Source organism: Athene noctua, chromosome 2, assembly GCF_965140245.1.
Source record: "Athene noctua chromosome 2, bAthNoc1.hap1.1, whole genome shotgun sequence".
Taxonomy (NCBI): domain Eukaryota; kingdom Metazoa; phylum Chordata; class Aves; order Strigiformes; family Strigidae; genus Athene; species Athene noctua.
In genome coordinates this window covers 118,676,004-118,693,913 of record NC_134038.1, presented here as the reverse complement: position 1 = coordinate 118,693,913, position 17,910 = coordinate 118,676,004, and the positions used below count along the sequence as shown (strand labels likewise).

Here is a 17,910-nt window from a genome sequence, read left to right as displayed (position 1 = left end):
CCTTCTACTTCATGTTTATATCAGTGTAGTGCAAGGGCAGCACTGACCTCTAACACAACTGGGCATGGGAGCAGCAATGCAGCTTCCTTTTTTATGGCTATGTCTATATCACCAAATAGAACAGGCCAGGGACCACCTTTTTTTTTTTTTTTTTGTTTGGTTTGGTTTGGTTTGCAAGATTATCTGGATACTCTTTTTTTTTTTTTTTTTCATATCTAGAAATTTTTAATCTCTATCTTCAGTTTATGGCCAGGTCATACCAGTGGTTTCCTGTGTCAGCTTTGCTCTTAGGTTGAAATAGCTCTTCTCCCTCCCAGGGATTCATCCTGTGATGCATTTATAGAGAAGCAATCACATTCTCCTGCCTTTGTAGTGTAAGTTAGGTTAAATAAGAGAGACTGACTGCTGGCTAGGGATTGTCCTACAGTGAAATGATGCAGCAAATATTTCTCTATAACTGCTGCAACCTCGAACAGTTTGTATCTAAGAAAACATTTCTTTTGAATCTACAAGTGCAGCTGAATATTTACAAACATCTAAACACCCTTATTGGATGTGGGGATCATTTTGGGTTTAGGCAGTTTGTGAGCGAATTGGAAGGCTAATAATGTCTGTTGTTAATTGCTCTTCAGTATGGCTCAATCACTTTCTTGAACCAGGAAATTACCACTTTGAAACCCTCTGACACTAACAATAATGCATTTCTTTTTGGTAATATTACACATAAATTGATTGATTGGATCATCTTTTCACATGTCAGTTTAAATGCAAGTTCTGCAGGAATTCAGCTTGGACAGATTTGGCCTATATACAAATAAACCTATTATTAAATGTTCCAGACATCGTTATTGCAGTGTTACAATACTGTTTTCCTAACTGAGGCATTAAATACTAAATAGTCTTTCAGCTACTGGTATGGATCTTTCTTCACTATTTATTGGAGTGGATTGAAAAGAGCCATGATAAACCCATTAAACATAAAAGAGAAAGGAAAAACAAACATACATTTAAAAGCACATACCTATTTGCTGCAGCATCAATAAAAGCTTTAATTAAAATTATATTCAGATTTATCTAGGGAAACAGGGAAGTTTAAATGTCTTATTAAAATATGTTCCTTAAGTTATATGTTTTCATTTAAATGAAATATTAATGTAGGATTAGCAGTTTGTAGAAACTGCCACTGCTATTCATAAAAGCAAAAAAAAAAATCTGTTAATATGGGTTATCACACCAGTGGAAAACTGAAATAGCTGTAATTAGTGCCCAACACAAACAGTATAAATCTCCAGTGGTTGAATTTTGCTACAAGTTACAAAATTAAGAAAAAAAGGACAGCTTCAAGATGCTTCTATCAGCTTATGCCATAGACAGAAACACTGAAAATGGCATCACAATCAGTTTTACATAGCTGTTTGCACAATTTGTATAGGCATTTAGGCATCCTAAAGGTTAGGCATTCAGCTTGAACAGTCCCTTTTAGTTTGGAGCCACAGTTTGTCAAGCTGGGGTCCTTGAAGAACTGGTACATGGCTGCCCTACTTACAGGGGACTTGATCTTGCGGACCTATTGCCATATATGAAAAAACCAGAAATTTTGTACATCAGTCCCAGTGTAAAACAGGGATATGAGGGTGGAGGGTGAAATCGGGCCTCACTGGCTCTATAGGCTTAGCTAATATCTAGCTATGTACTTAGTGAATTTGCACAAGGTCAAGTGTGGTCAACAGCTAAGTGGAAAATTACTGAGATGGCAGAGAAGTAAGTTCCAGAAGGGTACCAAGCACACCCACCCTGACACATGTGCCCAGCTAATCACAGACTATAAATTAACAAATAAAGATAAAACCTTCTGATTTGCTTATACTGCTGGAAGAGAGAGCACTATAACAGAGGAACCCTGCAGTGCCCAGTCACCAAAGCCACCTGAATGAATAACTCAATGACTGTTTACTGACCTGGGTAATCATTTAGTCACTGTGATTTCAATTGTATGGATACCGTGTTTTCTCTGGCAAAGAAATTATCTTCTTTGACAGCTGGTCTGTAACCCCATTCCTGCATAAGCTGGAGGGTTAGTACCTGAAGTCCAGTTTGTGCAAGTTGTTGGAAACTTCTGGACAATACTCATGTGTTAGCTGTGAAAGTTTGGGGACCCATTATAAGGCTTCATATTTAATTTATTTTAGAGTAGGAGGTCCACCACATATTCCCTCTAAAAACAGAGGCTTCCCCCAAGCCAACTGTTCAAAATTAAACATATTTAATTAAAAAAAACATTCAAACTGTGGTATGCTTTACTGAATGAATTTACAGAGCATTTTCCCCATTTCTCTTTAATTCAACTCGTTTCACATAAATCAGGCATGATGACATTTAAGAAAATGAGAATATGCCTTCTGCAGCCCACTACAGAATAATGGTTGTGCATATCACAGTCCATTTTTCTCTTACCATCAGGGAATCCATCCCAGATTTCCAGTCGGTCATAGCGACAGAATGCTCCCCCTGGAGTATTTGAATCAGGTTCTAGCTCAAAGCTTTCAAATTCCAGTATAATCTCTGACATCTTTGGTGCAAAGATAATATAAGTGCATTCAAGGCTATTAGGATATTTTTCGGGGAATCCAGGGGACTTTATCACTCCACTTGAAGAAGTAAAGTTTCTGGAACATTCAGGTCCTGCAAGAGAAAGAGAAAAATCATTTGGGTTAACACTATGCTACTAAGCAAAGTAGTTAGCTGGAAAACAAATTAGGCTGTATTGTCTCTCCAGCAGCAAAGGTGGCTTTTCAATGAAACACCTCATTTTAATCGCTGCATTAATCATTCAGCCAGCTTGTTCCTATTATTGATAGTCAGGTTTTAAAGCACAATTCACGTATACTGTCGGATCTCCAATTTTCAATTTGTACGGAACAATATGAAAACTTGTACCAGCTCTAGAAAAAATTATGACAAATACAAAGTCATGTGGGAACAATGAAAGTGTAAGCTGCAGAAATCTCGACAGAGCCCTAGAGAAATAATTATAGTCCCTTCAAGCTCAAATCTTTAAATCTTATGGCTGACAGGCTTTTATTGGTGAAATAGAATTTTTTACGAAAGCGGGTGAGTGAATTCAGTAGAGGGAGTAGTGGTTTCAGATTCCTGGAGCACTGACTCAGTAACTCTGCCAGATGTGACCTATGCCTCCTTGACAAACTAAATGTGAAAGGTAATTCGTACATGTACCAAGGGTGAGTGACTCATTCTGAGTGGTGTTGACACAGGTGCACCAGTAAAATGTTGCTGTTAGTGCAGGCATGATAAACTGTGTGATTACAGGCAGTGTTGCTAAAAGTCACCTAATGTCAGTGTTGACACACCAGCGTTCTCCAATGTCCCCACCATGGCATAATGGGATGCTCCAAACAATGCTCTTGGTGGAGCAGGAAAGTGGCAATAAAGATGCAAGGGTATAAAAGGCCAGAACACTGGATTTGCCTTTGTGAATAGAGGGGACTAAAACTGGAGTCCCTCTCTTGCTGACAGATTGCTTTTCTCCTTTATTTAGGTCCCTCAGGAATCCTCTCTGTGGATCCCACATCTGCAGGTGTGCTCAGAAGTCAGCTGCAGGCACTGCCCACACATCCTCCCACAAGGTCAGCACAGGTACCCCTCTCTGACTTCTGACACTCCAAACTTAATGGAAAGTGATTTACAGGATTTGGGGCATTGCTGGATAGCAGATGACCTGGGGAGTTTGAGTAAGATGACTCAGGTGAAGGTCTTTGGACCTGGAGTAGAGGAAGAACACAGGCAACACAGTCCGGTTTGCAACAGGCAGGTCTGTGCTGGAGGATGAGTGTGTGTGAGGTTTCAATTTGGATGAGGATGCCCAGCATCAGAAGCCTTAGAGGATTTCCAATGCTTAACACAGATCAATGAGGGAAAACAGTCTGGCTTGTTGAATATATGAATACTCTTATTTCACCATAGAAAATGTTTCCCTTGTGAATGTGCCAAACATATTACCCCCCACAGATTTGGCTACCTCCCAACTAAATTCAGCATGCAAGAGAGAGGTCTGAATGAATTTACTCAGTTCAGGTATTTTTGTCCTTCAGCAGACACTGATAGGAAATGCTTGAGCTATCACATCAATATTCAGAACACTTCATGGCATCTTTTGGAAGATGTAGATATTAATGCTCACGTAACCTGACCCATTCCAATTTGGGAAATTACATTTTGCCTATAATTAAATTGCCCCCTTACACATTAGTTGGATATTTCTCTTCTCTCCCTGTCATTCCGTTGTCTCCTTGTCGTGTATGGGAGGGTTATATTCTGATTGTTGCTCCTCACTCCCACCAGTAGCTGCTGTTGCAGAATAAAATAGCTTTGCTATGCCATTCATAGCATAAAGTGCTCTGTACTCCTCTTGGAATCCAATAAAAGATGCAATATAAAATGTAAGCCAGGATCATTATTGCTTTATTAAATACAGCCAGATCCTGTCTCTGTGAGCGCACAATTGTCAGGCTCCTTATACTCACACATGGTATCTCAATACCAGCTTGCTTTATTTTAAACATGTTCAAGTCAATCTGGTGCAAGAAACAAAAACTGTTTTCAGAAGAGCTGCCTCACTAAAATGCCCTCCACAGATTTTGACCCTTTATTGACACTGTAAAGAAGCTTCAGGAATTAAATCAACACTGAGGGTACGAGGAAATTCATGGGGTGATCTTCATGGAAAACTGACAGAAAGGGTTCTAGCAGAGACCTGACAGAATAGATACTTCTGAGGTAGAGAAACTACATGTGTGTATGTGTATGAAATTAAGAAGGAGATATGAAGTGAAGGAAAGTGAGAGAGGAGGCAACAGAGAAAGCAAAGAAAAAGAATTGACATTGGGGATAATTTAATTTGCTCTCTGTAGGTGTCACTGAGTCAGAAAATCATTTGCCTTCTTGGTTGACACTGTTTTTTACACCATAAATTTAGTCAACTACAGTTAGGAATGTTGAATGTGAACCGTATAGATCCTCTCCTAATGAACAGGCCACTCATCCATCCTAAAATAGGCTGGCTACCAAAGCAAAAATTATCAACATTTTGGGTGGGCTAAAAGTTGGGCAATATGGATTTCTTGTTTTAGTCTGGTGTTCAACTTCTTCGGTGTCTTTCTGGCTAAGGAGCTGGATGAGAAGTAAAGGCAGTTCTTAGTCTCAAAGCCCATACTTCATTTATCATAGTCACCATAGTCACAGTGTGCTGGTCTCTCCTTACAATTTCCATGGCATGCAACATTTTAAGGTTTAGAATTCAGCTTAAGATACAGTATTGTAATGCAGTTCTTCTTTTCAAAAACTAAGGATGCTCTCACAGGAATAATGGGCAAAAATAAACTGTGTACTGGAATGCAGCTCAGCCTTGAGCTCAGCACCACAGCACCTTGAGCTTGGGATCATTTTAATACTTCTCGCATTCGGGAAATGGTGAGCTAAATTGTGAATATGCTAAAATGAAGCGTATTAGTCTGGTGTGAGCAACTGAGCTTCACCTGCATAACAGGGTGAACTTGTCAGCTTTATTTGGTACAGATACTAAAATATAAATTTGGAATAGCGTATACGCATTAACTCAAAAGTTAAAAAGGGCTGTGTTCCCACAGAAACTATAACTTGTATCCTTTGTGTACACACAGCATTTTCTAACACTGTACCTGGTGATAACTTTCCTGCCTTAATATACAGTTTATGTGGAATGAACCAGAGTTAAAGTTGCTCTGGGAGCCATAATTTTGAGTTTCTTGACTTCTGTGTGTGTAAAATCACATTCATAATGCCATCTTAACATGGTTAATGTATATCATTGAGAGATGTAAATGACCACACAAGGAAATAAACACAACGTTCCTGTCAGAGCTCTGAGTTGTTACTACACTATTAGGAAATAAATAAAAGCTTTTTTCCTGAAAACACTCAGTTGCTAAAATAGATTGTTTCACAGATCATTCTTTCACTACTTCTTGTGTTTCAGCCTTGTTCTTTGTGAAAGATGGTACTGTATATATAAGCACTGAGAAACTTCAGGACACAGTTTCAAGAGTTTAACCTCCTAAAGACACCAAAATAAATAGAGATATTTTTTCAGGAAAGCTTGGTGTCATTTGGATGCTGAGTTCTTTCAAAAAATGTGACCCTGAAGGTCACCACAAGAATTTCTGGGAGCCAAGAGTGAATTTACAGACAGGGAAGATGGTGAACAAGAGGTCTGTGGCCCCAATTAGCACTGTGCAGAGCAGCAATAGCATGCAATAGAAAGAGACTTTACTACGGTACTTCTCCTCATTAACAGTACAGCTGCCACCAAGCGCATGTGCTGAACACAGCTGAAAATCTGGCTCTGGTTTAGGTGTGTAAAAGGGACTTGAATGGATTCTGAAAATGGGCGCTGTTTTGGAGTGGTGTGCACTGGAAATTTGGAGTTTTGACCTGCTTTTGTAAATATGACCTTAAATGGATGTTGAAGTCAGTATTTTTTTTCTATAAAGTTAAGCTTATTGTCTTTCTATATATTATGGGTTCTGGTCCTGTATTCTCCAGGCATGGAATATAGGAATTACTTATTTCCATCCAGCTATAGGGTAAAGTGTATGCAAAAAAAAAAAAATAAAAAAAAAATCTTACTGCCCTTCTAGCAACTGACTCAGAAAGGGAGTTATCAAAGAGGAACTGTCTATAGGTGTGGTTAATCATGAACTGTTTGTTTCTCTGGGTTTTCTCGGTGCCCCATATACCTATCTGTGCTCACCAGCACAAGCATCCAGCAGGATAAGCCTGTGAACAGTGTGAGTGTGAGCTTCTCCCCTCCTTTACCTCCCAGACATGATCTGTGAAAGCAACGGCAGCATCATCTGCTGTCCATGTGTACTCTGGTCCTTTCCAAGCCCACAGCCATCTCTTGGGAATGCAGAGCAAAGCACTAACCAAAATAAGTCAGGGACTCAGAAGGTTGCAGTGCTGTTAAGGCAGTAACATTGTAAATCATACCGTAATTATTATCACGAAAAAGGTTTTAAGAGGGTCAAAGCAAACAGCTGATGAAGACTATCACATTACAGCCAGAGGAGTCAATCCTCAGATGAAGCTGACCCATTAGATTCATAAAGATTTACGCCCACTGAATACATGCCCCACCTTGGAATGACAAGGGTAATAAAATTTTCTTTCAAGCATTTCCATGGATTCCCCCCATTCCAAAGAATTATGGTGAACTTTTTGATGCAAGCCAAAACCACAGACTATGAGCTATATAACAATGAATTGTTTCTCACCTCTTTTGAAAACTTCGTAACGGATAGAAAATCCTGCTCCATGCGTCTCATAGTCGGAAACAAACTTAATGAAAAGATATGGTCCCGAAGACACTAAAGGAGGGGGAGCAATTTTTCCACAGTACTTTCCCCATAAGCGTCCTTCAGCATTATCTCCATCAATCACTTCAACATAATCATACCTGGTAGATAAATGGAAGGAAGAAACTTTTAACTTCCAGGAAAGAAGGAGACCTAATTAATTTAGAAACCATAACACAACATAGATAATCAAGAAAAATGCTAGCTTGCTTGGAAAATGCATTATGCTGAAAGATGTAAGCAAAATGAAATAATTAAAATGGACTACATTATGTCTGTAGACATCATCTGGCAACATGGAACTATTAGGAAGAATGGTGTCCATTATGCTTGCAGACAATGTCAGCTAAAGTAACCAATTAACAAAAAAAAAGGAAATCTCATGAGCACAATTCTGTATTATTAAATTGTGTTCCTTTGTCTGTGTAGTGTTGTTATCAATACATAATGCATAGCATTCTTTTCAAACTGTGAAGTTCTGTTATGAATTCAAAAATGTCTTTTTGGCTGGAGCTCTTTATGAACAATACTTTGATTTCCATATGCTGTCCTCCAAACATATGTCCACAGAATAATAAATAAATCCCTAAACATTAGATTTTGTTCAAAACTCTACCATGTTTCAGATCAGTGGTAGAAAAATATGTATTATTTTCCTTGCTAGCTGGACAAATAGTTTGGAGCAAATCACAAAATCCACATGTCAGAGCACTTGGTTGTGCTCAGACAAAACTTGTTTCGTTACAAATCATCTTTGCTTAGGTATTTGAATCTAGAAGCGCATATTATAAAAATATTCATACTTGTACAGCATGTGATTACTGAACAGGCTGGTTACTTGCTTCATTCCTAAGGGCTCTAAAATGAAAAGCATACAATAATGCAATAATGATTGGTAGTAAAAAAAGTTTGCCTGGGAGCAACAGTCACGTTAAGGTTCCTCAGCCCTGTCACCAGAAATGTCAATATGTAGGACTGGCCTGATAGATATGGTTTCAGAGGACTGAGGCGAGCCCAGCAGCTTGGTGTTCTGAGCCAGCTGAGAGAATACAAATGAGAATAAAAGTCACAGGGAGGCAGAAGCTGCAGGTGCAGAGACAGGTCTCTTTCTAAGTTTTATTAGCAGATGATTTCACTCGACCCTGGACAGGAAGAAGGAGCAGACACAATCTGTAGAATCAGTTTAATCTTCTCCTAAAAGGTGGTGGCATTTGGAGCCTGGGTTGTGCTGCTCTGGGCCTCTTTCGGACTGCAGCGAGAGGCTTTTCTCTGTCCCTGACTCTTCGTGTCTCACCCGTGCTGCCATTTTATTTAGCAAGTTGCTGTTAGCCAGACAATCTCAATTACTTTTCATTATCCTACTACGACTGACATTAAAATGTTGCCATTAATTTGCTTAGACCTTTATTCTACTGTTACATTCACTGAAATTTTCTGAGTGTATTAATATACAAGGAAGACCTAAAAATGACAGGACAATAAAGTGTGTCTGACATTTTTAAAGAGATCAAAGGAAAAAAATGTCTTCATGATGACCAATGTCATTTTTAACAACTCTGCTCCAAACCGTCCAGGGCACATTACTTATGTTTACATGAAGTCCCATGAGACAACTGCAAAGATGATATCACTAGTTAAAGTGGACAGCTTAAGGCTCCTTAAATTAAAAATGACATTACCTCATCAGTTAAAACTGTGTGCCAGCTTTGCTGTATATCAAGTAGAAAATAAAGCTGACACTGATGGAACTGTAAGCATTAACATATGTGAAATACTGTGTTAACTGCATTTCCTCTTATGTATTTCATTTTTCTCATAGCAATTGCTCAGCTAGTTAGCTTCACTGTCCCATTTCAGATTGGAGGGAATACACAGAAGAAATGTTCATTTCTGAGATAATTTTACAGATACTTCATTTTTTACATTTTTAAAAATTAAGACTTCTTTCTATAATTTCTTTATATGTATAACAGGATTTGAAAGTTAGGAGGAGAGTTGTAAAAAGACCTCAGAATAGTTCTTCTGTGTTTGTTTTCTTTCTTTTCTTTTTTTTTTTTTTTAGAAATATCCTTAAAAATACCAGCTCTAGGTATCCTGCAAAACCTATTGGAAGTACTCAGGAATGCAGGCTGTTAGTCTTTACGAAAAAAATTAATGTTGAGAATTTTTAACAAGACAACCTTTCTCCAAATAATTAACTGCTCATTAAGAGCAATCACATAAAACCACAGCATCTGAGCGACAGTCTTTGCTCTTCTCCCCATGATGACATTATTTCACCAGTTTCCCAGGCACCATTCCTTGCTCAGACCTCAACAGTGGATACATTTTCAAATGATTATCAAGAAGAATCCTATTTCTGAATTATTAAATTATATGGAAAATTTTAACTGAAAATGCTAAGCAAAATTTTACATGCTTTTTTACTTCATGTATAAGGAAAAAAAAAACCCAACATACCAAAAGGTTTGAATTTAGTATTTTTGTTCTGCAACACCCTAAAAATAATCTTCTATAGTCTTACTAAGTCTTTTGTATACAGCCAAAAAAAAATTAACCTGTAAGTACCAATTTTGCTGTTATATGAAATAAATTTGCAAAAAAATCACATTAGATTCTATCACTCTCGTATGTTTCCTCCTTTATAGAGATAGCCTGCCCACACCTTTCCGTTGTCTCTTACAGTGACAGAATTGTAATTTATGGTGCTCTTTCTGGCTGCTGTGCAGTTGTAAATGACACAATTTGGTTACTAAAAGGCTCTCTTCTAATGGATTTTTAAAGTTATAGGTCATTCAGCCCTGTGGAAGATTGGACAATTTCTCAATTTTTTTTCTTTTGCTTTGAAAAATTACTGACAGACAGAAGAGAAGTTCACCTGTGAGACAATGGGTACAAAGTACAATTTGAAAAGGGGAAGCTTTAGAGAACAGCGCTACAACCTTCATGTTCTAAGGATCAAGTCTTTCACTTGGCAGCTAACAAACGGATTTAGATTCTCCCACACAGGCGGTAACATCTGATATCTGGGCTGCAGTAAATGAGTATCTATATTATTTTTTTCTTAGGGAAATGAAACTACTCTGGATTTTACTAGTTTATACTTGGAAGCCAACGTCCTGCTGTCATTTTTGCACTTTTCAAAATCCTACCAGAGACCATAGAGTATCACAAACAACTGTTCTTGTAAATAGGAGAAAGTACAGTCACAACTTGAAAATGGAGTTGCTGCCAAGGAAGCTCAGAAAGCAGCTTGCATCTCCCTCTGGACTTGGTAGCAGTTCTTCTCCATAAGTTTGTCAGGAGAAGATGCTGTGCCAGGGATGCAGTTGGCACATTGGCATCCCTGTGAGGAGACTGAATGTGTCACCTCCGCAGCGCCCAGACAGTCTTGGCGTGCAGCCCAGAATACTGAGTTTGCAAATTTGGATTTCCCACTTGGCAATTCTTCACTCAGTTACTGCTGTCAATGGTGTGGCAAATATTTCTTGTAATATTATAGTTCTTTAGGGTTTATGGCACAGAGATGTAAATATAAACATGGCACTAGCCATTGAGTGTAGTTTCAGGTGAAAGACTAAAGCATGAGTCCATGTGTGAAAACAGGAGATTGCCTGCCCAGAAGAGGGGGTAATCAGCAGATCAGTTCATGGAGCCATGATGCAGAAAGCATTCCCTTTTTTGCTTGTCTGTGTCTTCCCATATATCCCATTTTTGTTTGCTTTCTGCTTGCACCTCTGGGGTGTGCAAGGACCACGCAAGGCTCTGGGGTGGGAGCCTACTGAAATGCACTGCAGAGCTCACACACTCCCCCCACTCCTCCCAGCTGGTGCCTGAACATGCCATTACTAGACAGTCCTAATTTTATGGTTCAGTAAAGCAATGTCAGAGACAGAGTTCCATCAGAAAGATGACGGGATCTAGAATTCCTCTACAAATTCTTAAAGGAATTGCAAAAACCTTTCTCTTTTCCTGGAAAGTGTAAGTTATGAGTTTGTGGAAAAGGCCAAGCAACACCTATAAAATGAGCAGTGGGCAATGAAAAGTATAAACAGTTTTAGAGTACAGATTTTGGTGAATTTTCTATTTTCAGTTTCAAGGAGGTGATAACAGTGCTTACATCTGGTTTCAGTTCTAAACACGCTGGTGACCCCTGAGATGCACCACAGCACGCTGTGCTGCAGAAAGTGAAGTGAAAGTGCTGGAAAGCCCTGCCTGCTGCTGAAGCCAGCCACTCTGCCAAGCTATATACTTTTACTTCCTATTATTAGGACAGTGAGATCTTATACCTTTTGCCTAAAGAAATTCCTTCCCAAGACATATGCAGAACTCAGCTGAATTCTAAATAACTCCCATTTAACCTCATGAAACAATCAGTGAAGTGTATACAACTATAATTTACATTTGAATACACCATACTTTTCTGCAGCCTACTAAGATATGTACCTATAGGGTGGTTATGAGTATTTCAGTTATTCACCTGTTAGAATGAAAATGTTTTCCACCTCTCTGTTTCTTTTATCACTCTGATTCCACTTCCACCAAGACGCTAAATCTCTCCCTGACACAAATTACCCACCCTGGTCAGATATCTTTGGTTCTGAGAATTTGCTTTAGTATGCATCTTTCTTTTGCCTTTCATTTATAGAGAATTTTTATTTATTCCTTGAAAGGCTCCATTTTAGCTGAACAGAAGGCATTGCAAGAGAAAATCTAAATAAAGAGTTTCAAGTTGTTCTACCCTGTGGATTTGTGCCCCATTAGTGACTGAGGGTTAGAGGTGTGGGATTTACTGCAGTGCTTGTGGCACAAGGCAATCTGTATCCCGGAGCTAAAAGCTTAATAACTGAAGGCACTCAAGGGACACCAACCTTAATCCCAATTTATTAGCAACAAGAAAAAGAAGTACATGCTGTTAAAAATAAAAAAATAAGCACAGACCCAAAGAGGCTGCTTTTCTGCCTGTAACATTAGTGTCTGTCGGGTTGCTCTCCATCTGAGCCTCCATGCAGCCTGGCTGCTCTCCCGGTCTTCCTGTGCCCTACCCTGGCAAGGTGACCTGTCTAATGGGTGTTGGAGGGGCAGCCTCCTCCTCCAGAGACATGTCAGACTTCCCTGGCAGCTGGGACTGTCAGTGCAGGTATCCATACGGAGGGGATATAATTCCTCATGCATGGGCCTCAAAACACACCTCGATGGAGATGAAAGCAACACATGGCCCTCAGAGGATCCTGGGTGACTGCTGGGTCTGCAGCAAGCCACCTGGCCTAAGCAGGGCACAGGTACTCCTTGAACACCAGGAGGCAAGGCATGGGAACTGCAGGGAACTGCAGGTTTCTTTGCTTTTTTTGCCCCTTCCAAGTGTACTTGGTGCCACAGGGTCCTGCATGGTGCATTCCTGCCTGGCTGCTCACTCCCATCACACACTATTAAAAAGGGCAACAGATCATTTCTCCGAGCATGGACAAGCATACAGTTGAATTAGCACCAGTCAGGCAGTGCAAACTCTGTGAGAAAGCGGGAGGTGGGAGTGAGTGCCCATGGTAGGAGACTTTTAAACTGGTTTTGCTTGTACTGGATTCATGGTGCAGACGAAGCCCTGTAAGGGAGACAACATATCATTTGAATCCCACAGTTCTCTAAAGTGCTGGATATTTAAATACACAATTTGCAATCGATTAACGACTTGTAATTTACTGAAATCCCAGTCAGTTTGGGGGGCCTTTGTTTCCATTGATCTTTTGTGAGCTGGTGTTTTTATGGTCTTCACCCAGGGCCAAAATTCAGTGAAGTTACTCATACAAAGGCCCTGTCAACCTAAGAGATTTCTGGGAATAAGGCCATTGGAATTTGGCACTGTTCAGTAATTTACTAATGCCATTAACTGACAGTGGGTCTCCATTAAGAATGAACTAGCGAGGGTCTATTTTAGTAGAAGACAATGCTGTTGTGAAAAAGAGAAAAGATGTAACAAAGACATGGATGAAGATCTACAGTTACACACTGTAACAGTTTGATGGTGACTAATGTTAGCAACAGTTTTGTTATTACATTGGTTTCTGCAATCTTCTAATGCATTGGGATTTGCCCTTTCATTTTAAAATTAAGCTTTTAATTCTCCGCTGAACAGAGGAATCTGAAATACAACACACCTTAACCAATAAAAGTTCAAAACCCAGAAGTAATAAAAATAATCACTACTATTTTAAAATCTGATCATTCTTCATCTTATCACATGCTTCTGGTTGTTTGGCTCATGCCTTTTGAATACCTGGGACTGGCAGAACTGAAGATCTGAACTAAATAAGCAATATTATATCTGCAGTTTTATCTATACAGCTCCACTGAGAACAGTAGACAGATCTTTAGCTGCTGCAAATGAGATTAGCCCCTTCATGTCAATGGATCTAAGCCAGTTTACACTGATATATGGCTAAAGAGGGTGCAAGTGGTGACAGAATATTTTACCTTGTATTTACTTAGTTCTATTCTATTTACAGCAAATAAAACCTGGAAAATTCCTCAACAGAAATGTGAACACCAGGATTCACTCCAGGAATGAATGAAACAATGTCGTGCAGAAAACATAGAAGAATCAGAGGTTGTGGACCAGGTTTTGCTATTTTAGTATTGTCATGTCCTAGGGGAAGTAAAAGCAAAATTCATCTGCTAAGGTCTTCAGCACATCTAGCTGCAAAAAGCATTTTACCAATGAAAAAGATTTGATCTTGAAGTTAGGGCAAACTCTACTGATTTCACTGCTTGCCACATAATGTAATAAATTATAATATAATGATCCCAGTATATAAAAATGAAAACCTCTTCTGGGAAGAAACATTCAATTTTAAACCTCTTCAGTGAGGAACTTCAGTTCATAACTTTCTGGCATAGAAAAATGCTATCTTTTCATGGAAAAAGGTTTCTGTCTGTCAAATAAGACAAATTTACAAATCCATGACTTCCACTTTAAGTGGGGGAAAAAGAAACACTTAGCAGTTTAAAGACTTCAGAGACGAAGGAGCTTTCTAGTGTCAAACTGGTGAAGTTTAGTATTTATAGGAAATTCGCATGCCACTAATTACTCCAAACTCAGTTCCCAAGTAAAATATGCCATCTGGAAGATATTAGAGTCATTTACAACTTGTTCACCTCCCTATTTCACTGCAAAATCTTACCGCTTGCCAACTTTCCAGTGTTCACAAAATAAAATGCAGTCTAATTTTTACTGGTTGTTTCATAGTTACTATACCTACACTGAGTCAGCTAAGGGCTTAAGAAACTGGAAAAAAATATATTGTTTTAAAGGTAATGTTCTTATTACTCACTATATCTCAAGCTTTATATTCTTTCTTATGGACATTTCAGGTGTGAGGGTTATCCCTTGGCTTAGTTTGGTATCTAGCCACTAATTTGGCATGGTTAGATTTGGAAAGATAGGTGGTGATAGGAGGGAGAAAAAAGATGGCACAAGCAGTCATCTTGCGTAAGAGTTGGATATTGTAAGCCAAAAAAAATTATTTCTGAAAACTCAATTACACAGTTTTGTTTTTGTTTTTATGACCTCCCAAGAGATGCCCATCAATCAGGAAACCTCTCGTTAGTTGAGCAACTTCATCCAAGTATGCCAATCTGTTTATACGTGAAGCTTTGCAGCATTCCTCTGAGGTAAAGTTGTCATTCTCATTTTACATATGTGGAGACAGAAGAGAGAGACTGAGTGCCAACAGTCTCCCAGAAATTTTGCAAACAGCAAGGAACAAAGCCTAGATAGCCAGATACCATGTTTTAAATATAAGAGCCCAGTCTAGCTCTTTCTGAAATAATGGAAAGATTCCTAACGGCTTCTGTGGGTTTCGAATAAAGCTTCTTAACAGAGGCTCGAAACTTGGAAGTTTTCTTAAGCGATAGAATGACTGGAAGAAGGGACTGCAAAGTCTCGCACAGTCTCACAAATACATTTGTGTGATTTCTGTAGGAGAACTAGACTAAATTACTTGCATACAGAGACTCATGCATATATACACACCCACACTGCTGCAAAGAGTCAACCGCTATCTGTACACCTCTATATCCATTAAACATTGTTTTCATGTGCCTAACTAGTTTAATGATTTGTGGTTGGATTAGTGCTGTTAGCATGTTCTGCTCAATTCACCAAAAAGCCTGCTTAATTGGTAAGTTATAGAAGCTTCAGTTTAGCTTTCTCAAATGCTTACAGAATAGAGTTGTATCAAATGAAGATCAGAATCGTTTGTGATTTCTTTTTCTTTCCATGAAAGTAGAAAAGGAATGCTTTAAAGTGATGGCAACCTTATAATACTCCATTTGGGAGTTTTGAACTGCTGATTAATTTGTAATTATCCTGTTGGGATCTATGTGGTATATTAATCATAACCTTAGGAACTTGACTTTTAAAAGTATTAGGTAGATGTTAGCTTTTCACAGAAACTGTGAAAGTTCAGAACATAAAATAAGTTCCATGCTTTTGAAACTCAAATATTTGCCCCTTGTGTGCTGTCTACAACCTCTCCAAGCAACACCCATAATTAATGAAACTAAAAGAGGCTAAAGGAGAAAGGAAATTGCAGACATACGTATCAGCTTTAGAACACAAGTTATGGCAATTTTCTTCCATGGCAACCATGTCCTGAAGCTCTGTAAAGGCAGTAAAATGATGGGTATTTTCATTTATTTCCAGTTAGGAACTATATTAAGAGAGTATTCAGGATGCAGCATTAGGCACTTTGAACTTAATATTTCTCAATGTTGTTCCCTTTGTTCTGATTTCTGCACCACATTCCCTTTGGGCAGACAGTTGGTCAAGTGAAAAATCCACTGTGGAATGAGTGTCTTCACAAACCTAGGCTGTATTGATAAAAATGATTGCTACGGGTCTTCCTTGCCTGAAAGTGTGACACATGTAAATGAGTGGATTGATTTTTGCTGAGACTGTATCTGAAACCTGTATATAGCCTCATGACTAGGCATATGTACAAACAAGTGTAATTACTGGAAAAAATACAGCTTTGTTGTTGAAAGTTTTGACTTGTCAGTGTTTAATCATGCACACATATTAGAGCTTTTCCTGTGGTTTTTTAGGGGGAAAGGGGGCAGGCTCTCTTAAGCTATCACCAAAGAAAAAAAAGAGTTACAAAAAGGAGAACAAAACTTCCAAGGCTTTTTTGGATGGAAAATGGAGTCCTAAAGTGTGTGAAATGTGTGGCATTATTAGCTAAATATTCTCATAATGCTGAGAAGACCTTTTGCAGTCTGCTGTAACACTTGAAGATGAAAACTATCTCTCCTTACTTTCATACAATACAAACTTGGAAAGACAAAGTGCCTAGCCATAGCACCTAGAAGCGCTCTCTGGCACAGGAGGCACACAAAGCTGAACAAAAAGCATTTGCAGTTCATAGATCAACCCACTTACAATGTCTGCACGTTTCCTGGTGGTCCTTTATCTCAGCACAAAATCATTTGGTTGTGTACATTGCCACTTTAACAAACAACCCTTAAGCAGCATGAGTAGTACGCATAGCCGGCAACTTTAAAGAAGCCCTGGCTTTGAGAAATCTAAATGATATTTCACAAGAGCAGTGCAAGGAACATTTACTCATGGATGGTGCTTCCATATTCCAGCCTTCTGATCTTAGTAAGTGTGGTTGAAGAGCTGCCTGAAAGAGTCCCACAGTTCTTCCTCTACCTTGCAATGTGGACATGTGTATGCATGTATGTGTGTGTGTTTCTCTGTGTGTATTTTTACGTTCTTTGTACAAAAGAAGACCTGAATCATTTTAGCTGTCTCTTTCCAAAGTTCATTCTCAAGCAGAGGAGCAACCTGGGAAATTCTCAGCTTATAATATGTGCATTTCAAAACAACTAAAGCAAATGAGAACAGGGAAGCAGAGCGGAAACCTCTATGCAAATTTAACTAAAGTAATTGTTGCCAATCCTTTTCTATTAATTTGTTGTCCAATTTCAGTACAGACTTTATGAATCCTATTGATAATGTGTTTTCTTATAGGTGTAGTTGGGTTTTGCACACATCACTGTGTCAATCCAGCATGTTAGTACAGACCTCTCCATGAGTTTCTGGTCTTGAAATCTACATTAGGAAATTGAATAGCATCTTCAGCATCATTTTCTTATATATAAAGTACGTGAATACTTAACATTTATTGCAAACAGATCGCTATTTCTCTTAAACTCAGTTTCATACAGAGTTACAGTACATTGTTTTTGTAATAGAGCTCCCAGTTAAACTGTACCAATTTGAAACATCAGTATATAAAAGTTTGTCCCATTGAGCAGTTTTATTACCATTTTATTGTGTGTATCATTGAACTAAAAAGTATATATAAGCTCAATGAATGTATTTATATTATGATAAAATATACCATAGATGTTTAAAGCTGCTAAGCCTGAAGTTAGTTCATTTGTATCCTATATCACAGAGAATGTCACAGTTTTTATGAGTTTTGTGACCTTATGATTTATA

The 17,910-nt window shown here is 38.6% G+C and overlaps 1 protein-coding gene across 5 annotated transcripts in view; it reads right to left on the bottom strand.

Moving 5' to 3' along the window:
* Positions 1 to 17,910, bottom strand: part of NRP1 (neuropilin 1) — a 112,909-nt gene that overhangs the window by 59,129 nt on the left and 35,870 nt on the right. For all 5 annotated transcript variants that reach the window (XM_074900007.1, XM_074900008.1, XM_074900009.1 and 2 more), the window contains exons 4-5: positions 7,329 to 7,510; positions 2,455 to 2,682 (exon numbers count right to left, since the gene is read on the bottom strand). In XM_074900007.1, coding sequence (XP_074756108.1) covers positions 2,455 to 2,682; positions 7,329 to 7,510 — 410 coding nt within the window. The remainder of the gene's footprint in view (positions 1 to 2,454; positions 2,683 to 7,328; positions 7,511 to 17,910) is intronic.